The 22,661-nt window shown below is 35.9% G+C and overlaps 3 protein-coding genes across 3 annotated transcripts; 2 read left to right on the top strand and 1 right to left on the bottom strand.

The window, feature by feature from the left end:
- Window positions 1–399: 399 nt before the first annotated feature.
- Window positions 400–3,012, top strand: LOC141606790 ((+)-borneol dehydrogenase 2-like). The gene is made up of 2 exons (XM_074426098.1): window positions 400–571; window positions 2,034–3,012. The coding sequence occupies exons 1-2, from the start codon at window positions 522–524 to the stop codon at window positions 2,830–2,832; spliced, it is 849 nt and encodes a 282-aa protein (XP_074282199.1). The 5' UTR covers window positions 400–521; the 3' UTR covers window positions 2,833–3,012.
- Window positions 3,013–4,007: 995 nt separating this feature from the next.
- On the bottom strand, window positions 4,008–8,047 carry LOC141606789 (signal peptide peptidase-like 1). The gene is made up of 4 exons (XM_074426097.1): window positions 7,904–8,047; window positions 5,905–6,818; window positions 5,093–5,278; window positions 4,008–4,320 (listed from the first exon to the last, which is right to left on the bottom strand). The coding sequence occupies exons 2-4, from the start codon at window positions 6,700–6,702 to the stop codon at window positions 4,204–4,206; spliced, it is 1,101 nt and encodes a 366-aa protein (XP_074282198.1). The 5' UTR covers window positions 6,703–6,818; window positions 7,904–8,047; the 3' UTR covers window positions 4,008–4,203.
- Window positions 8,048–12,868: 4,821 nt separating this feature from the next.
- LOC141606788 (pectin acetylesterase 9) lies at window positions 12,869–21,173 on the top strand. Its single transcript, XM_074426096.1, has 12 exons — window positions 12,869–13,265; window positions 13,613–13,695; window positions 16,432–16,561; window positions 18,657–18,736; window positions 18,820–18,906; window positions 19,353–19,477; window positions 19,614–19,674; window positions 19,758–19,814; window positions 19,901–19,978; window positions 20,294–20,399; window positions 20,499–20,647; window positions 20,849–21,173. The coding sequence occupies exons 1-12, from the start codon at window positions 13,118–13,120 to the stop codon at window positions 20,951–20,953; spliced, it is 1,209 nt and encodes a 402-aa protein (XP_074282197.1). The 5' UTR covers window positions 12,869–13,117; the 3' UTR covers window positions 20,954–21,173.
- The last annotated feature ends 1,488 nt before the right edge of the window (window positions 21,174–22,661 follow it).

Genomic DNA, 22,661 nt, shown 5'->3' with positions numbered 1-22,661 from the left:
CGATCATAAATAAGACTATTTGATCTTTTACTTCACCCAAATTGTTCTTTTAAGACAGTTGTAATCGTTTTAAACTTAAAACGAGTTAAATATAGTAGGCAAAAGAAAAATGCTTAGAAGCTAACAAAAATTTTGTCATACATATATGAACGGAAGCATATTTGACCCGTTTTCATCACAAGACGGAACTTATTGTTTATGTTAATATGATAAAACCAGCAAATAGTATACCCGTAGATTTAATACATATTTATTGTAAAACATGATCTTTTATTAACTACTTATACTGTTAATAAAGTTGTGTTTAGATCTGTTTTACAATTATATTAATATAAAACCGTCTTACATTAGACTAACTCGAAATGTTTAGCCTTGCGTGAGATATGTCACATGTGCCACATGGGTTGAGTGACAAAAACGCATTTTTTATCATTAAATTTGAGCCGTTTATAAGATAGAAATATAGCAACAAGAATAGTCACTATCAAAGAAGAGAATAATAGTAGCTCAACAAGAAAAAAATGGCTGCTCAAGTCAATAGTAGCATTAATGATCTGCCTCCTAACCAAAGGTATGTAATATTTGATCATTTATACTGTCTTTTCTCATTAATTCTTTTGATTTTGATGTACTTTTACTTGGGTTTGTCTATTTGGGCTTGTTTTCTGATTTTTTAGTAATTTATTTCCAATGGATTTACCTTAGATAGTATGCAGTGGCGGAACTAGGGGGTTAGCATGGACGCTCAGCCCGGTAGAGAAAAACTAAAACTTTTAGTTAGAATTTTCGATTTTTTTCCCTAGTAGGTGCATTACTAGTTTGCCCATGTCCTGGTTTTGCCAATCCATGAACATTTAGATCAACTGTTAAAGAGTTAATTCTAACTTAATTCGAGGTGCTAGTCGAGCACTGAGAATGCAACGGGTTAAAACTTATTAGGGAGAGCTTTACCGTCCTGTACCCAGAAAATTTGTCATGGTTTTGTCACTGATAGTGGGTAGATTGATCACATTGACTTTATTTGGTGTCCCAAATAGTTTGGTGATTTTTAGTTAACATTATTATTTATTAGCTTGAAAATACTTGTTATTTTACCAATTTGCTATGACATGGTAACTAATTATAGGCTTATAGCATCCTTAATTGGATTGTATCAGTAAGATGTGGATTAGATAGGGAAATGGTAATTCTTGCCTAATTGCAGATTTGCAGATCATATCATAATAATCTGTCAAATTGAACTGTGTTGTTTTAGCAGAGTAGGCAGTGGCGGAACTAGGGGGCTGTGGCAAAGGCGTGGTCCCCCTACAGTGAAAAATCGAAACTTTTAGTTAAAATTTTCGATTTTTCTAGCCTAAAGTATAAATCCTACTTCCAGCAGTGGTAGAAGTGGAGTTTGAGCAAGACCTTTAATTTCTGATATGGATAGTTATATGGGTAAAAGCTGTATCTTTGAGTTGTAGAGAACTGAGGATACTGTGGAAATTGGTTGCAGTGATTATTTGAATTCGTTTTCGAGACTGTAAAAATGTTTTGACTGATCATGATTTTAATCATAGGCGAGCCTGTCTATGAGACTCACTGATGGAAATCGGAGTGTGCTGCTTATCGTCGTGTCTAAGTATGCACTTTGGTGCTTTAAAAGAGATTAATTGGTACTTGGTACTTTGGTAGGGTCTATAGTTAAATGAGTCGGTGCACTGCAGCATCAGAAAAGACTATAAGGACTATATAAGTGAGGGTGTGATGTATTGAAAGATGGATGGATGTATTGTTTTTGTTGTTGTAGGGAATTGTATCAAATTAGTCTCTAGAAACACGGAATCGTGTTAATGTAATCTGAGACCGACCAATAAAACTATAGACCTTACCAGTCTACCAGTATTTACAGTAACCACTGATCTCAGGTCTAAACATTTCTGATTGCTGTGATTGTTTTCCTTGCAAGTCAAAGTAACTCGATCTCTCTCCTGTATTTCTCTCTTCAAGTAATTCTCGTTTGACTCGTTTTCACTCATGCGTTACTGCTGTAGGTTACTAGGAAAAGTGGCAATCGTAACAGGTGGAGCAAACGGAATAGGAGAGAGCATTGTCCGTTTATTCCATAAGCACGGTGCAAAAGTCTGCCTACTAGATATCGCAGATGATGCTGGGAAACAACTTTGTGATTCCCTTGGTGATGATCCAAACATCTATTTCCGTCACTGTGATGTCACCAAGGAAGACGATGTCAAACACGCCGTTGACTTCACAGTGGAAAAATTCGGAACACTCGACATCATGGTTAACAATGCTGGGATGACGGGCCCGCCTTGCAATGACATCCGTAGTATCAATCTCTCAGATTTTGACAAGGTATTTGATATAAATGTAAAAGGCGTCTTTATAGGGATGAAGCATGCTGCTCGAATAATGATCCCGGCTAAAAAGGGGTCAATCATTTCTCTAAGTAGCGTGGCAGGTGGCATAGGCGGTTTAGGTCCTCATATCTATACAAGCTCGAAACACGCTGTCGTAGGACTGACGAAAAGTGTGGCAGCTGAACTAGGACAACACGGGATTCGAGTCAATTGTGTTTCTCCCTATGCTGTCCCCACAAACTTGGCCTTCCCTCATTTGGCGGAGAATGAGAGGACTGAAGACGTCCTTGCTGGGTTTCGCGCTTTCTCGGCTAAGAATGCTAATTTGCAGGGTGTGGAGTTGACGGCAGACGATGTGGCGAAGTCTGTACTGTTCTTGGCTAGTGATGATGCTAGGTATATAAGTGGGGATAATCTTATGGTTGATGGAGGGTTCACTTGTGTTAATCACTGCCTAAAAGTATTCAGATGATGTGTGTTTTTACTGTCAATAATACTTGATTAGTATTGCAATTAGCGGTTTCGTTTCGTTTTTACATGATGGAACTTTATGTTTATTTTTAATTAACATTTGATGACAATATGGAATTAATCAATGAAAAGCACGATGCCCAATCGGTTTACAAGAAGGGGCGGAGGCAGGATTTCAAGTATGGGGCAGCAACGTAATTTCTAGTCGAGCAAAACCGCTTAGCTTCATTATTATTGCCTTGTACAAGGGCATTTGGGGTAATAAGCAAAAAATGATCTCAACTAATTTTTTTGAGGTTTCCTAGATTTGTTACTAGCTAGCTCCCCTCTAGTTACGAGTCGGTCATAGAAAAAGAAATCGTTTTATATAATTCTGTGTGATTTTGGTTATGAAATCAGAAGTCACTTTTGGTTAAAGGTATGGAGTAAAACTTATAATCAAAAGTTAGGAATTAACAGACGGGGTAAATTTTATACTCGGAGACTCCGAGTCATTTAGGATAAGGGTTTGTTCGGAGCCATAATATGTAGATCAGGTTGGGTTTATGATATTTCCCATGGGTTATTGCTATGCAAGGCCGTATTTGAACCAACGTCTAGCTGTTCCGTGACTGCTTTATACGTGTGTGATCTACTTACGAAACAATGGCTGCAATACCGCCTGTTTTGGTTTCATGAGTAGCTCCTCAGATCGTGTTCTTCCCCCACAAAATCGTGTTCACGGTGCTAGAAGTCAAGTATGTGAGTACTGTTTTCTTCTGGACTATTGTGTTCTGCTCTGATACAGGCCGCTGGGACACTTATCGCGTGAATTGTGTACCAAATCTTACACTTACCGGACCTTTTCAATACCCGATCAAGCTGGACAGGATTTTGGAAAAGTTTTGACGCAGAGTTATGCCTTTTGTCATGACTGCATCGCCAACACTTGCCAATTTGTCATGACTCCCTCCGTCCCGGTCAATTATTATCCTTTAGTTTTGGCACAAACACCAAGGAAAGAGGAATGGGCCAATCACTAAATGACAAGTGGAACAAATTGAGTGTGAATGATCAAATTGTTCATCAAGTTCATTCTTAAAATAGAAAGAACAACTCCTCACTGAGACGCCCTAATATGGAAAAGGACAACAAATGACCAGGACAGAGGGAGTAATATAATAACCCGTAAATAGAACTACAGAAGTAATATGCTTAGAAGACGATAATAATGAAATATTCAATGTTACCAAATGAGGACTTCCTGCTCAGAAACTTCAAAAGAAAAATCTCTGCCAGTAACTTTACAATTTCCATGCCTTACGCTAGAGCAAGACGGAATAATATATCAATCCGTCTTGCTGATAATATAGGGGTGAGCTGGGTGACAAGATCATACATCTATTGGATGAGCTTTGTCACTCACATTTGTCAAGGAACCATCCCATAGCTCCATCAGTTCTTTTCTAATCCAAGAGACTACAACTATCGGACCCAAGGTTGAAGGCACCTACATTAAACGAGCAACCGGGAATTCAGATTCATATTCTATTAATTACAAATCTGGAATTGAAATTCTCAAATGAAGCAAAGAATAATCATCTGATTGTGCGTAATCTTTTCCGCCATTAAATTAAGAGGGTGCAATATCAACTATGACATGTAGATCAAATAATGGAAAAAAAAAAAAAAAAACCAAAGCGATGAACCATGAAGACATATTGACCAAATTTCAGCATATTGGAGAGGATTAGCATGTTTGACTTAAGAATATGCTATTTATAGCATTTGGTTAATGGCATATTGAAATAGCATATTGGGATCCAATATGCTATTTTGCAATATGCTACTCCTAGCAGCATATTAGGTTAGCGGATTAGAGATAAAAAGAATTGTCTTCTTTACCCCCTTAAAAAATACTAGCATTCCTTTTATATATTTAATAAATAATTTGTTCATGTCCTTATTTGTATTTAGTTCAAAAAATAATTTTAAGTTTCCAACTACAGCACTCTAAAATAAACTGAAAATAAATGGATATGATGATGTCTATGTAAATGCTGCAGAGAACCAACAGAGCAACAGAAATAGATGACATTGTATTCATGCCGATCACATCAAGCAAACCCGGAAGTCAAGACTGTCTCGTAACTCTCGTTCCAAATGAGTTTCTTTTTTTTTTTTTTTTTTTTTTTGTTGGCAACGATAAATAAAGGTTCCAAATGAGTTTCCATTACCATCAATTTCACATAAAGTGTAAAATAATAACATAAGCATCTTACCAGGTACAAAAGTGCTGGTTGCGGAGATTGAGACAATAATCCAGCAGCTAAAGCCGTTACAAGACCTACAGCGTAGCCACAAATGGCATACCATATGTATTTGTGTCCTTTTGATGATGTGATTGGATCCTTGTTCTTTCTATGATCAAAGCTCAGAACTAACGCCAGGAGCATGCCAGGGATAGCCTGATAAAAATGTGGCAAGAAAAATTAAATGTACATAAAATACATATTTGAGGCAATTGCGTGAAAATCACTCTACTAAGGGAAGTTGTACTCGAACAGGACGAAAATTACCACGCTTCGAAGAGTTGTCCATGAATAAACAAACAATACGGTAACTTCACTGCTAATGAGAGCGTAATATACACACTACTAGCCAACAAATGACACGAGGATACTGAACTAGCATATCACGCTCAGTTTGTGCATGGCAGAGGATGACAACAAGGTCAACAACAGTTGTCCTAAGAATGTCATTTAGTTTAAGTTAAGCCCAAAGCATGGAACAATAACCCACCGGTACAGTAACAATCTTTTTAGCTTTAATGAGAAGATTAATGCATTGTTTGGATACAGATGTAGAACGGAAGATTTCAGGGGAGGGTAGGGCAGTGGAATTTTGACGTATTCCGTACAAATCTTTCCTATGATAAGAGGTATTTTAACTATCCTTGTAGGAGGAAAAATAAATCCATCTATTTCCCTACACCTTATTTAGCTAAGAAATGCAAATAAGCAATGTACTTAAATCCAAGTCAAACTCAATAAAGACGGTGAGATTAGCTGATTCAGGTGAAAGGATGTTATACCATATCTCCGAGACCAAGCATCATGAAGCCCGTACTGTATCCTTCTGGATTAATCCCACCTAGCAAATTTCTTGGGAAAACTATCTTAACCGGTAGCTCCAACTTCTTAGTGATTAATTGCAAACCAGGAAGACTCAAACTGTGAGCTACGGTGTGAACAGGATTTGATGCTTGCTTAGTTGCTACCGAAACCATTACATTTGCCCCGAAAAATCTCTCAGAATAGAAAACCCAAAATATGTCATACATAAACAAACACCCCAAGAGCATTGCACATACTTTTATATTTGGAAGTCGCACATGGCTTACGAATGCAACACACAATGAAATACCGAGCATGTTGTTTAAAATCCAATGTCCGGTTACAAGCCAAGCCGACACCATTCCAAAGCATGCAACTAACAGGAACCCTTGGCTTCGTGTGAACGACTTTGAACAACACCGCGACACGAAAGGATCCGCCAATCCAAATTGTGACTTGACATGATTGACATAAGGCGATAGGCAAAAGAAAAGAGAGCACGCTGAGGCAACTGCCGTGAAAGCTGTGAGGATTTGCGACACCGAAGAAAACAAGTAAAACATCAAAATCAAACTGAACGAACTCATTACTGGAATCATAAGTGCCTGAGACCTATCCAAGGTAATTGATGCTTCAGACAAATCGTGATTTCTTTCCATCTCTTTTCCATGACTAAGAGCTCGAAATGCAGACCCAGAAGTCACGGCAACTGCCGTTATAATTAAAGTGATAGGCGCAGGCTCTAACAGAAATACAAGTTGCCACAATGAACCCATAGTTATCTCCGCATTCAACACTTCAGCCAGTCAATTGAACTCTTAACTGTACGAAGTTCTGCAACCAAAGCTGCAGTTTTTCTCTGGTGTTAAATGGACCAAAGAAACCCTGCAACCTGAAATATGTCAAGTAGGAAGAGTCGATGAGTCAATATCATACTAAAACTAATACAAGTGGTGACACATCAAAACATTTTACCAAGAAAAGCTTAACCTCACTCATATTATTTGCTAAAGAGGAGAAAATTACACGCTGAATGCAAAAGAGAATGAATAATGTCGAGACACTAGAAACTTTCTCAGGAGAACGATAAACACCATATGACTCAAGAGTCAAGATCGCATTCATGTAAATAACACCAGTATGATGTACCCAATCCTGTCACATTTTTAGTCATATAAAGCACTCTCTAGTCTCTACGGAGCATAGAACCAGGGGCGAGGCCATGTACGGCTACAGTGTAGCAGCCGGTAGACCAAAACCAAAAAAATTCAGTTAGAATTTCGTGATTTGCTACACCAATATTTACGGCTTTCACACTAATTATCTATACACTCTACCTTGAGTATATATTTTGCTACACCAAAATCAAAATCCTGGACTCGCCTCTGCTTAGAACCAATAGTTATAACAATACTAACAAGTCGCATCTCGAGAAACAATCGTAAATCGTAAAGCAACCAGCACTCTATAAAGCTCATCACTGATACTAAAGCCTTATTCTTTCGAACTGAAACTATCTAATGCAACCTAACTTGAACTGAAGTGGAATTAAGTCCAAAAGAATGGCGCCTAACCGTATTTATTCATTCTCTAAACTACAACTAAAATGCCTCAGATCAATTTTCAGAAATTACCCCTAAATTTTAATGCCATTTATCCTCAACCTAGTATTAACCGTATTATTCGAGCCAATTTCATACGTTTGTTCAATATATGTGACTATGTGAGGTGTATTTTAATAAACGAATTGAATTGTTTGAACAGATGGAGTAACCGAGTAACTATGATTAGGGATTGCAAATCAAACAGTAAAACAGTAAAACTAATCCCAGATATAAATATATATATACCCAATATAAACAAATACCCAAATCATATAATGCAAAAAGAGATCTTTCAAGAAATACATGAACAAAAAATGATGAATACTAGTAATTAAAAATGTGAAGAATTAAGGGATATGAAGTTTGGACTAACCTTGGATTGAAGGAGATTTTGGGCAAAGAAAAATGCAAGAAAATTGGTGTTATTGGGAATTGTTCTACACTTGCACAGTAAGCACCCTTTTGACTCTTTAGTTACATAAAAAACAGTCAGATTGAAGTAAAGGAAAGTTATTATATTTACTTGTATTATTGACGGTCAGTCTATTTGTATAAAAATATAATAAAATACTTATTTATTAATAACAATAATAAATGCGTTATTTTTCATATAAATAAAACATCTAACAGGGTGAAATCGTCTTATTTTCTTTGAAATTTGTGAAAGTATGGAATTGTAAACGTAAAATTTGACGTATTTTGCATTTGGTCCCTTTTCTTGCATAAATGTTGTTTCAATAACTCTAATATGCAAATGTTAACTAGTTTAGTTGGTAAAGTGATCAATTTATGGACTATACAACCAGTTGTATATGTTGTACGGTGTTGAACCCGAGCTTTGTGTCAAAGTATCCGAGCTTTATATTAAAGAATATGAGCTTTATTAGAAAGTATTGAGTTCATTCATTTACACATTAAAAACATAAAATTTAAATTAGCTCAGAAAGAATACACATAAGCTCGGATTCTTATACTTGGTTGTACCATGCTTATGGTACAACTGGATGTATAATCCTATTTGTAGTAAAGCAGTTCATAGACTATACATCTGAGATACTACCTCTTATTGTTTATTTTCTGAGTTTTATTTTAAAGTTTTTGAGTTCTACTTTAGTATAAAGTTTTTGAGCACATTTACTAAAACAGTACACTAAAAAAATATAATATTGCTCAAAAACTATATTTATAAATGGTAATATGCTCAGAAAAAATGTGTATATGCTCAAAAACTACAAAGTATGAGGTACTACCTCAGATGCGTAATCCTTTTTCTCTTCCATTTTTTGTGGGTAGATTTTGTTGGTTAGTGGGTACTTTGGGCCCAGAGTGGGTTATGTCAATTATGATCCATGGACCGTCGAAATCATAATAATGTGATGGCTCTTCTCCATTCAACTCTCGCGCATATTGGACCATTGGAATGTCTACAAATCTACAATATGATATGCACTATTGAAAAATGAAAAAATAATAACCTTATTAACATAAGTACTTGTATTTATTTACCATAAAATTCATCTTGATTATTGTAGGCCTTATCAAGTTCAAGGTCAAGGCAGACCATCGGCACACTTGGAGGACTTAAGGTGGTGTTTACATATCGTCTGTGAACATGGTTATATTTTAACTCAACGAGACTCAAACCCTTAACTTCAAGGACACAAGGTGTACTCTTTGCCGTTGGGAGTTGGGACCAACCCTTATTGGTACTTGGTAGAATGACAACCTTATATGAAAATGTTAGATATCATCATAGAATATGACTGTCAAATAAAATTTTAAACATTACGAGTACAAGTTATTATAATCCCCTATAGACTAAAAGATTAACACATCTCTATATTTTCCCGCTTGCATTTCCCGCCCAAGTGAATTATACTAGATAGTAATATTTATTTCCTATTTAATTTATATTCACTATCTATATTTACTAATAAAATCTCCTTTACTACTAAGAGAATAATATTTCTCTTATTTCCCTCCAAATGCATCTATCTAATTCAAGAAACAAATAAAATATTCCTTCTTTAAACTATTTAGTATAGATTAAAATTATTAAACTATTTAGTATAGATTAAAATTATAAACTATCTTTTTTATTAAACTATTAACTTTGCTAATTGTTATAATTTTTTCATCAAAATAAATTAAATTTGATGTTAAATTATAAACTGCACGTTGTAAATTCTTCATTAAATGTTATAATTTTAATTTTAGAGAATAATTTGACACATATGTACCATTAACTTTGTGATAATAGAAAATTCATTAAAATATTTGGAGAATTATTTAAATAAATAAATCATTAATTTCATGGTTAAAAAAAATATATTTATTTCATAAAAATACACATTTCATAATGTTACTCGATTCTCTTTAATTAGTTTTTCATTATAATTAACACCCTAGAAAATAAATATTCTATATATACCGCGCATAGCGCGGGATCTATGCTAGTTATGGTTATAAGAAATGTATTGATTCAGTGACTTTTATCTATAAGATTGACTCACCGAATAATTTGTAACATAAAATAAAGGGTTATTTAACCTGAATACTCCAACCTATTGGTAGTATTCTCGTAATACTCTGAATTCTAGTTTAACCCACAATAAACCATACTATTGACCCCCTATTCTAATAATGTAACGGGTGACCTGCTACCTGTTTAACAAGTTAAATGACCCTATTATTCCATTATTTCCTTGTAATTCACAAATCCATCCACCTATCTTTCCCTAGTCTAATAATGTATCACCAGCACCCCTTACCAAAAAAAAATACACAAATTATAATCTATCACCAGCACCACGATCACCGCAGACCGCCACACCCAAGTCTCGACCCACAAAGCCCAAAGCTCATCCACCACCACCAACACCTCAAGAACCATTAAAATCGTGTTGACCGGAGTGAAGTTGAAGAGCAAGAGAGTGGAAATCATTCGCGATTCCCAGGGATGTTGGTCACCTGGTCTTGTCCCCTGTGGTACGTCGGCATCCAGCTGTCGATGCGTAACGTACGAGGTTGGAGATGAGATGAAAAAAGGGAACATGTAGAATGGAGGTCGACAATTGAGAAGCACCAAAGAAGAACCCACAACCAGTTGACATTTACCCCAAATTGATTTGGGATTTGGGATTCGGGTTTGGTGAAGCGACGAGGACGATCTATGGTGGCGGAAAGTAGTCAAAGTAAGTCAGGAGGATGGTGTTTTGCAGTTGATATTTATCCCAAATTGATTTCGGGTTTTGTTTGATGATGTTGGTGCTAACGGTCTTTGAGAACGGTGATGTCGTGAGTGGTGAATGGTGGTGGAGAGCCGCTGGTGTAAAGGGGTAGTGGTGTAGGTGCTAAAGTGTTGGTGTTAATGGAAGATGAAGAATGGGGGAGGAGTGGTGAGAGGAAGATGGAGTGGTACCGGTTGTATTACCTGTGTTAACAGGTCTAAAAGGACTCAGGTATATTATTAGAATAGGGGGTCAATAGTGTGGTTTATTATGGGTTAAAGTAAAGTTCAGAGTATTACGAGAATACCACCAATAAGTTAGAGTATTCATGTTAAATAACCCTAAAATAAATTATTCAAAGTGCTCGAAATAAAGTACTTTATATACGAGTTCAAATTCCTAATCGCAAATAGTTCTATTAGGGCATGGCAAAAAGGTAGTTAAAATAAAAGATGTTAGCTAGTTTACCTGGTAAACTCATGAGAAATACTCATGATCTAAGTCCAAATCCCATCAGTAGTATATTCGACCTTATGACTCACTTAACACCAAAAAATGACATGACGAAAATCGTTATTTCACATGGCTCTTTCAAGATCAACCTCGATCTTTTTTTCCCTTTATTCTAAATGCTATGTAATACTCTAATTATCAAGTGTTTTGAATGAGTAAAATTTGTAGTGGAGGGCCTTAGTTGTGTCGGGAGGAGGTCCGTTCTCTCCTAGTTATCATCTTTCCATGTAAATTTATCGTCCGAACCCCCTTGGCTAAGCGATAGAGTATTAGATATTCACACACGAAGTTAACAACTTAGACCACAACCCCTTTATCGTTTGTTCTACGATCCGTCACTCAATACAACTTTTTCTCCATCTCCTTCCAAGAAGTAGGTTAAGTGAATTCTTGCCTACAATGGTTGCATTCTAGCTTGACTAAGCTATAGTAAACATGTCAATTTATTAGTCAACTCCCACAACATAGCCAGGTAGAAATGATGAAAAACAAAGGCTTCTTTTTAACAACTTGATACAATTTGGTCATTTGGAGCTGGAAGTCACACAAGAAGCGAGAGTCGCGGATAAATTAGGCTCACTTCAACAAATCAAGTTAATCAACCCAATCAACTCCCAAGTTTGTTCAACTTCCACTCTCAATTTGTCAAAGGCCCACTTACTTAGTATACCTCCTCACACATAGGAAAAAAATTACGTCCCACCCAAAACAATCACAATGCTCAATAAACTAAAAGAAAAAAATTCCTTAAATTTGACACTCTTAAATTATGAGTCATCTTGAATCGAGTCGTGTTGGTACAAAACCAACTAATTGAGACATTAATTGACGGTTATTCCATCAAATCTTACCAGTTTTAGATTGTAAAAGTTAGCGTTATTTATTTCAGTACTTGGTATTAGGGTTGGAATGTTGGATGACTTAGATCCAAATACAAACATTTTTTCAATTATGTTATTTAACCCTAATTATTGAAAATCATGAGATTGGTTAGTGAAATTGTAGTGACAGAGCCCGGATTTATGGTTAGGAGGCGAAGAATTTTGTAAATTTAACTAGAATTTTCGAAATTTCATTTTTCAACGGAGGTGAGCGCCCTTGCTAGCCCCGACTTGTAAAACCATAAAATTAATTAATGGCCTACAAGCCGACAAAAAAAAATGATTTAAAACCTCCATTCTCCAAGACGACTTAAAAAAAAAGACACAAATTCTCATTGAAGACATGACATATCCGTCACAAGCTTGTGACGGATACCATTTTACCTCACAATATATCCATTTTTTCTCTCTCTGCAACACTATTTATGTGGTCCCCTTTCTCCACTAACCCATTTTGTTACCATTTTATGTCACAAAATATCCGTCACAAATGATAACCCGTCACAGACCAATTGAAAAAAAGAATGATTTTAAACCCCTTCATTAAACGTAAGACGTATTTATAAATCGGGCCAATTTGTCTTTTAATATTTCCTTAATTTCCTTTTTTTTTTGGCTCGATCTCATAAATCACAAATTCAATCATAATCAAACCATATGCAAATTGGACCCACAAACACACTCTTTATCTTCCCTCAAAAGCATGTCTCTCCTACCATTTTCATTTTCCTCTAATCTTTATACCTTCTCCTTTCATACTCTTCCCGCCATTTATATTCCTCTTCCAACTCTTAACAATTTCTCCCAATTAATAAAACTCCCCTTCTCTATTCACTTACCCATTTTACATCATTTTATATCCGATCGTCTTTCAAAAGACCTACTCCAAAATTCATATACCTTCAAATATACAAATTAACCAATTATATTCATTTATTCATATTTTTTTTAAAAAATTATACAATGTTGTTAACTATAAGCGTGAGTGTACTACTGTTGATCCTGACATTCGGACCGTGGTACGCGTACGCTCAACCAAACCACCATTCGTCACGGCTTTTGGTTGGTATGACATTGGTGAATATAGATAGAGCCGCTGCTCTTGGCGCTTGTATGCATTTTCTCTTTTTTTGCTATAGTATCAAAATTATACTTTCCGTCAATCATTTGTTTACTTTCAGTTAAAATACTCCAAGAGGAAAAAATAAACAAATGAATGAGACGAAAGAAGCCCTTATTGGAATTAATGTTAATGTTTTAAACGGAAAATATCTATATTTATATTAGACAATTACGTATGAAGAAATACATTTTCTCCTAATACGTAATATGGATATTTTCCGTTTATGACATAACATGAATTCCAAAACTAAATATTTATCTACGAATAATATTAATTATTTTTTATTTACGTCGCATCCAAATAATTTTGTGAAAATGGTGGGTGGTGTTATGAAGATTGCTTGGATGGGAGTTTACCTGCGTATCATTTACATAGAGGATTCGGTGCTGGTGCACGCAATTGGCTTTTACAATTTGAGGTAATTATCTTTTAAATATTGATGTGCATTTTATTATTAAATATAAAATCTTTCGGTTTAAAGGTTTAACTTTCAAATCCTTACTACCCATCATAAATTATCGTATATAACGATATTTCAAACTTGACTATCATTAGAAAACTATACAACATTGTATTCATGAGAATTATCGACTCAGTTTATTTATTGTGTTAAATGAGTCACGAGAACAGCATAACATAAGGAATAACGTGAAATTTAAAGTTAATTGAACTGAAAACGGGGTGTTAAAGAATTTGCAAAAGGGGTTAATATTCAATTGTTTGTACTTTGTACGTATCTTAGTTGATTTCAATAGTTTACACTTTTGGATTAGCCAACATTTTTCTCAAAAGAATCTTATTCCTTTGGCTTTTATGTCAAAAAGGGTTTGCAATCAAATCGCATAATGAGGTGCACTGTTACTCTAGTATACGGACTTTTAAGTTATAGTCCAAGTTGCGGGCCATATTATGGCTCATTTAAGATTGTGTATAAACGGGATACAATTGGTGAATGGTGATCGAGTCAGTTAGATAGCGGATAGATAAATTATTTTGGCGTAAAGGAAGTCATAACTCATAAGGATAATTTTGGTGCTGATTGGTTGATGGAATTTAGGCACGGTTCTTTCTAGAATAATTTTAGCTCATTTTAATTTAGCCCGGTCCTATTCCGTTCAGTTCAGCTTTAGTCAGTTTTGTTCAGCTCATCTCTTCATAAAATTATCTCTTACTTCAGCTTCATTCATTCCAGCTCAACTCCATTCAATTTAGTTTTAATTCAACTCAATCTCATTTAATTCAATTCAGCCGAAAAGAACAAAGCCTTAAACTTAAGTCATGAGTAACATCTCTCATGAGTTTATCAATTAAACTGGTTGGTACCTACACAATTTGGTATACTTTATAGTGACACTATTTTTGATAATTTATTCTAATTGATTTAGCTCTTGCTAGAGGTGGTCACGGGCCGGGTTTACCCAACTCGACCATGCATGGCCCTTGGAGGGTACGACGGGCTGGCCGGGCCGGTTTAAGGGAGGCCGACCCGAGTCTAGTGTAAATTTTTTTTTATTTTTTTTTTTGTTTTCAATGGTTCAAGGGCGGGCTGGGTCCATTTTCTTCGACCTTGAACCGGCCTGGACAGTTCATGAGTCATACCGGGATCGAGGGGCGGGTTGGCCGGGCTTGGGAAATGTTGACCCGAGTGCTGGGTTAGGCCGGATTGGCCCGTTCATTTGGCCAGATCTAAATGTTAAATAAGATGCGTAAAGATGAGATGTAGCCCCTGTTCTTTTGGAGTGAAACTATCTGAAGTCTGAACTGAATTTAATGGAGCTGAACTGAACTGAACAATTGAATGAATCTGAAATAAAAGGTTAATTTGTGAAGAGAAAAATTGAACTGAACTGAATAAAACTGAACTGAACTAAAATGAGCTGAAATTGAGTCGGTGTAGATTATTTTGTACCATAACATTTTGTGTCATATTAAAGTTACATAGTACTATAAAGTTTGAAACAAACGTTTCCATAATAATCAACAAGTTTCAATCAAGTTTGTGCTAGTGGATGTTGGGAAGTATTATGGATGAGATCTATGAATTCTTCGAATAGTCGATCTTTATTAAGTTTGAGACGTCTCAACAACAAATTCATTAATTATTATTATTATTATTAATTAAAATGATAGAGAGTATGCTTTAATTAGATAAGTCTATTCATTTATCCAATTTATGTGGACCAACCGGCATTAACACTCTAGTTAGTTTCCGGCTGCTGGTTGATTATGATTTGTGAACAACCCATTTCCTTAAATTTTTAATCTTATGCGTGTCGTTTTCATAGACAGTGTAGTAGTGTTCTAGTAGTTCACTAGTTCATATATGTTGACAATGTCGCCTAATGGTCCATGTGCAATGTGAGCTGTGTAGCTAGCTAATTAAGCATTATAGCTAGTTAAGGAGTACCAATTAGTTGAATCATCACATTTAGGTGTGGTAATGTAACGAGACAGCTCGCGAGTAGCTTGAGATTGACTCGGTTAAAGTTCGGTCAAAGCTCGACTCTATGAGCTTAACTCGTGCTCCGCTCGGGTCCTTTGTGAGTAAAGTCGAGCAAGACCAAGCTCGACTCGAAAAGCTTGCGAATAACTCGATATTTTTTAATACTATAAATTGTACATGAGTTTAATTTTCATATAAGTCATAAAAATAAAACAATCTTACAATAAAAAAATGGACTATCGGCTCTAGTGGTTCAATAAGTTAAATAACATTCAACTAGTCTTGCTATAGACGGATATATCCGTCTATAGCTAAAGACGGGTCAAATAGCTTAAAAGTGGTGACATTTTTGGTACTCACCACCCCACTTAGCTTGTTGCTTGTCCTATTAAGGAATGTGATATTGTATTTGACCCGTCTTTATTTATATACGGATATGTGTCGTTTATAATGAGATTTTATGGATAACATTTACTAACAAAATTATCAACATGGTAAAATGAAGCTAGTCTAACTTCTTATTCTAAGCAAATGATCAGAGTTCAAAACCCTAATACTTCAATATTTAAATTGATTTGTTCTACGATGACGTTGTATACCCGATATATATGTAAAAGACATTTTAAAGTTAGTTGTTCATTGGTATGATTATGTATATTGGGTTATTTGGGTATAAATGAAATGATGAAGTATATGATGAGATGTCGGCAGGGAGGAGGATGGTGCAATGATGTAGAGTCATGCTTGGAGAGGGCTATTACACGCCGTGGTTCCACACGCTACATGACTAAATTTGAAGTCTTTTCTGGAATCCTAAGCAACAATCACTCCCTTAACCCTGGTACCTACACTTTTTCCATTACTCCCTAACTATTTTTTTGGATGATTAGTACTTATTGGTTGCCACCGTTGCATGCTGTGATAGTGTGATGGATAAAAGGTCAAAAGTGACCATTTTTTAACATAAAATGGTCACTTTTTAAGTGGTCGCGTCATACGACAGTCTTATAATATAACCTGTGAGGTCCAATTTATCCAAATGCTTCAATTTTTGTCTAGAGAGGCTAAAGGAGTTTGGATTAAGGGGTTCGAACTTAAGACGTGAAGTAGCATAATATCAATAGTAGAATGACAATGTGCTTGACATTTTTCATTGGATTGGTAATGGCTTGTTTTGGCCAAATATCGCTTGTAACAGCCAAATATCAACTTATTTTAAATGTTGTCGAATATCGACAATGTGTAACGAAATTTTAAAAGTGGCGATTTTTTTTTATTTTTATTTTAACATTGATTGATTCATGTACCCCAATTTAAGTGACTAATTTAGACCTAATTGATTAATAAGTTCAAGGTTTACCCTACAACAAGAGATTAGAAGTATCATAGTTTCCTTTTGTAAAGTTACAAATCTTAAATCTTTTGACTAAAAGCATAAAGACAACAAAGTTTGTGGCCATAATGTAACCTTCTACAAAACATGACAGTCTGGAATAATTTGTCCATATTTTCACCTACAACATGTGCGAAAAAAAATGGGCTTAACACTTTTATTAGTGACTGATTAACTTAGTTCACAATGTTACGGACAGTCTCTTTCGGATCTTTTCCTCTCATAAACCGATAAAATTAACATATGGTAAATTTGTAATCACTTGCATTTGTCATTCATAGAAGGTATGAACAAAGTTAACCTAGGGCTGATCCATTAATGTTTTCTAAATTTAGTCATAATTAATTTTTTTGAAAAAATGTTAAATTTAGCCATAGCCTAGTCGGCCCAGTGGCGGAGCCAGGGATTGACCCCAACAAGAGCGAAAGGAAAACTCAAAAAAATTGGAAAATTTTAACTAAAAACTTTGAAATTTCTGACCGTCATAGAAGGTACTTTAATTTTCTGTGAGAAGAGAAGGTTGGAGAAAAGACGGAAAATAGAAGCTCGTTAGCATTTCTCTTAACTTAGTACTTAGTACTTGCTGCTTAATACACATACTATACAGAATAGAAGCCACAATTTCCTGTTTATTTCCTGCACATTGATAAGATGAAATTTCTTTTTCAGTACCTTGAAATTTAGCTCAGGTTCTTGTGACTATTTAGTTTTATGTCAGGAAACTGTTGTCATGGCAGTCAACAAATGTCATACTTGAAGACAAATCCATGTTCATCACACGTTCTATTCTTGTCTTCTTCCAATTTCTAAGAAAAAAATAGTCAAGTATTTAACTAAGCAAGGAAAGAAAGTAATGAGATCATGAATTTCGGTTTCCTAAATTGATTTTCATAGCTTTGGAGACCGCGTAACTCTTTTGGTATCGTGTATTTAATACGCAAGCATTCAGAAACAATCTCTTTGTGTTTTAAGGGACCCTTTACTCGGTTTTAGGTGAAGTTGTAGAGGCACTGAGTTAATGTTGCGGTTGTATAACGAGGAAAATGGAAAGTGAGAATTCCCTAATGTAAAACTTTGCTGCATAGTGGTCCTTCATTATTACTCTGATGGTCTTAGTTTGTTTTTTCAGTTGTACAGCTTCAGTATCACATGCATTCTTCTTGTACATAGATGTAATCTAGGAAAACAACCAAATTAGGTCAGAGCTTCTGTTGGTAGTAAAGTCAACTAGACAAACTTACTTGGGTCACCCCTTTATCAGCAGCTTAATTAGTTTATGAGGGTTTAAAGTTGAGATCTTGCATATCATTGTATCAGCGATTCAGCGTTCAGTCCGATTTTAGCTAGTTATGAATGTTAATCAGTGTAACACTAAATGGAGGTTCCCAGGGAATTTTAGCCGGAAAATGAATGCTAAATGAACATAATTGATGACAGTAAAAATTTGATGTTTGCTGGTGTAAGCAAATAATAACATGAGAATCTGAAAGCAATTTTGGCGGTTTTTCTTAATTCTGACTTTCTGATTCTGTAATATGCTCAGATTTTTATAATTGGAACCGGGTGAAGCTTAGATATTGTGATGGAGCTTCCTTTGCCGGAGATTCCAAGTTCGACAATGGGGTAAAATTTATAAACTTAAGTGCAGCTATCAGTTTCTGTAGTTGGCAATCTTCTTCTGTAACATTGACATTTACGATAAACAGACCTCATTGCTGTACTTCAGAGGGCAAAAAATTTGGCAAGCAATTATTTCTGATCTTCTTCCCAAAGGTTTAGCGCATGCAGAAGAGGTATTCTTCTGCTATAAGCTATATTTAGAGCATGTTTGTCTGAATTGTATTTCCTTCCCTTGCATCAAGTGCTCCCGTCTACAGCAGAATACGAAGGGTCGAAAGCATGTAACTTTGCACGTGTTGAAAACATAAAGACGATTGTTTTCACATGACACAATGAAAATTGCATTGAACGACTCCTACTCCATATATATGTAAAACGCGGCTACATTGTACAGCAATTTCCGAGTGTTTTAGTTACTGTCACTGAATGTAATGTATCTAAACCTTTAACCCAAACTGGAGTTTCCACTGCATTTTCAAAGGGGAATTTGACCTTCTAATCCTTATAGAAGGACAGAAACAAACTAACACTTTTCTGGGAGCGGTAATTTTTTGAAATGTAGCGTGTCTTAGAAGAGGCGGAAGCTGTAAATAATATTCCGCTATCTTGTACTTTGCAGGCTTTGTTATCTGGCTGCTCTGCCGGGGGTTTAGCTGTGTTCTTGCATTGTGACAGCTTCACCAGATTTCTACCAAGAAATGCTAGTGCCAAATGTTTGAGTGATGCAGGTTTTTTCCTGGATGCGTGAGTCCTCTAACTTTTTAACCATGCTACTAGATATCGGTTTCAATATTGATCTCGAGGTTTCTCAGTCTTTTTGCCCCTCTCTAGTTTCAATAATTAACAAAATCCGTCAAAATTGTGCTTCTGTCTGTTGCAGAACAGATATAAGCCAGAACTACTCAATGAGGTCCTTCTATTATGATCTTATTGCTCTTCAGGTACCTTAAGCATCTATACCGAGTTCAACAAGTCTCGCTCTATACTTAGTTATCCTGTATAGTATTAACAAATGCAATTACAGGGAGTAGAACAAAGTCTGAACAGTAACTGCACCACCTCTGAAACCGATCCTTGGCAGGTATGATTATAAAATACCACTCGATAATTGTCTCACTTCTTCATGATATGGTGATCTGACAAGCTTCACTGTCTGTCTTATCTCAGTGTTTCTTCCCACAGCATGTCCTAGGTTACATAAACACTCCATTCTTCATCTTAAACTCTGCTTACGACGTGTATCAGGTACACTGTTAGCTAGACCACCTAATTTTTAATTTTTTTTTTCCCTGACGAGGGATTTAATCCCCCCGGGCACATGCAATACCCTGCAAACCACGTGTGCCATGTAAATCATCCCGTAGGAAGACAGGTAACCATAGCCTATGTCGCCCCAGGGAGTCGAACCCGGGACCTCGCAACTCCTGCAATTGCAAGCTTTGAGGTTTAACCCGCACTCCACTGGACTCAAGGCACTTGGTTTAGACCTCCTAATTAGACTAAAGGATCATACATGGATTTCTTCTTTGCTTAATTAAAGGGTTTCATTTACTGTGGCAGTTTCATCACATTTTGGTACCGCCTTCTGCTGATTTGCATGGACATTGGAATCACTGCAAGAATAACATAACAGTATGCACAGAAAACCAGATTGAAGTATTGCAAGGTTATCAGATTTCATAGTTTTCACAAGTATACATCAAAGTAATTATCCTAATAACCCGACATCTAAATTATAGAGCTAATCTTAAGACCGTATTTGCAGATTATCGGGTGGAAATGCTGAAAGCTATATACCCTTTCTATAAGAAATCAATTACAGGAGGAATGTATATAAACTCATGCTTTGCACATTGCCAAAGTGAGTCACAGGATACCTGGTTCGCAGTAGACTCCCCCAAAGTGCATAACCAGGTACTTACTCTTTTTGTTTTTTACTGAATGATGAACCTCAGTAAGATTTTTCGCGCAAACAAAATATACAACATGATTAAGCCAGTGTTTCAAAGACTCGCGCACTGCTTGTTAAGGGGTCGTATGTACAGAACCTTACCCCTTTGTTAAAAATTTCTGTAAAATTAGCAAAAGATGTATTGATGAATGCTTATCTTGCAGGCTATTGCAGAAGCAGTGGGAAATTGGTATTTTGAGCGAAACGTGACAAAGTTGATAGATTGTCCATATCCTTGCGACACTACCTGTCGTAACCTTATAGTTTAGGCCGATATATGAACTAGGGAACAACATCAGCAGCTATAGAGAATGTATAGTTAGTTAGATTCTTAGCGATAGCATACCACAATTCTTTCCACATTTTTCTGCTTTGTTTACATAGAAGGAATAGTATATTGCATTATTCAAACTAACAGAGAATGGTTCATTCATTTGTCGACACGTTAGATGCTATTTGTTGCTATTGCCTATTACCATGTGATTTTCATTTGGTGTCGTGAACTCCGGTCTCTTGTGCTGTGCTAACGGAGATCATGTAGAGACGCAATTTTCAGATGACCGGAACGACTCGTGAATAATGTTTATAAGCTAACCCAATGATATTGTGTACCATCAAACCAAGCTATTCTTTCTGCAAAGTAGTAGTAAAACGATTCTTCAACAGAAATAGCCGAGCTGAGAATACATAAGAGTAATTTTCGACTGAAAGCCCTAACAGAAAATTTCATTGTGAATTTAGATTGGGCTTGGCCATATGCTGCTGAGGAAATCAAAGCCCAAACTTATGTACACTTTACAAACATTACTCGAGCCACTTATTAACCCACTATAAACAGGACATACTTCCTCCATTCAACTCCACTCTACCTATTTCTATTTTTTACACTATTCACAAATGCACATTCAATCTCGATTTTCTCTCAATACATAAGTGATAATATATTCATGTGAGATCTTGTTTGATTCGTCTTTACGAGTACATTAAAAATATCTAACTTTTATAAATTTTGCAAATACGTAGCTAACGATATTTACCGCGTAAAACACGCGTTGGCGAACGTGAAAAAGCAAAGTGGTAGAGTGGAGTTGAATGGAGGAAGTATGTACCAAAGTTAGCTGATGTGAGTGGTAAGGACTCTTATTTCTTAAACAAGTGGTCACAAGTTCGAATGAAAAAGCCAAACTTGGGAGGAGTCAACCCATTAAATTGCCTTCAGTACCCCGAAGGAGATTGCCCCAGCTGTCGGTAGGGGATACTCCTGGTCAACATAATCTGACCCGCACACAACACCAAAATTGACCCGACCATACTGAACCCAACCCGAATATTTATAATCGCATACTGATCATTATACCAAATAACTTGATAACAACTCACCCGAATATGAATTGAACCTGAAATGACCAACCCGACCTGAATTCTTTCAAACTCGAACCCGAATTGACAAAATATGAAATCTGACCCTATTTACCAGTTTGTCAGGTCTAATCCAATCTCACTTGTGTGATGTGTGTCACGAATTATTCCGGCGAAAACTAATCCAAAGCCAAATTGATCATTCTAGCTCATATCCAAATAGACAAAGCAACACAAGAGTCGATTCGATTACTCATTCGAACACAAGGTACACGAGATGCGTTAACCTGATTCACTTTAATTTAAGTACTAACACATCCAACACAACTAGCATTTTCATAATTCCCACCAAATTGACCGATCTAACTCATATCAAGTAAAATTAAGCTGATTCAACCAAATTCGATATAAAGTTTGTAGTTTAAATTCTTAGAGAGTTCATACTAACATTCCCAAAACTCATTCAAATTCAGAGTAACTTAACCCCGACTCAACCTAATCCGAACACAAAACAAATCCAAATTATCCAATACAATCAACCTAACTATATCCGCATACAATAAGTCTTGCTGAAGACGGGACGGAGCAAGTGACGGATAATGCCACTCACAAAACGAA

The sequence above is a fragment of the Silene latifolia genome, chromosome 10 (assembly GCF_048544455.1).
Source record: "Silene latifolia isolate original U9 population chromosome 10, ASM4854445v1, whole genome shotgun sequence".
Classification (NCBI taxonomy): domain Eukaryota; kingdom Viridiplantae; phylum Streptophyta; class Magnoliopsida; order Caryophyllales; family Caryophyllaceae; genus Silene; species Silene latifolia.
The sequence above is the reverse complement of the archived record's forward strand: the minus strand, read 5'-3'. Positions and strand labels throughout refer to the sequence as shown.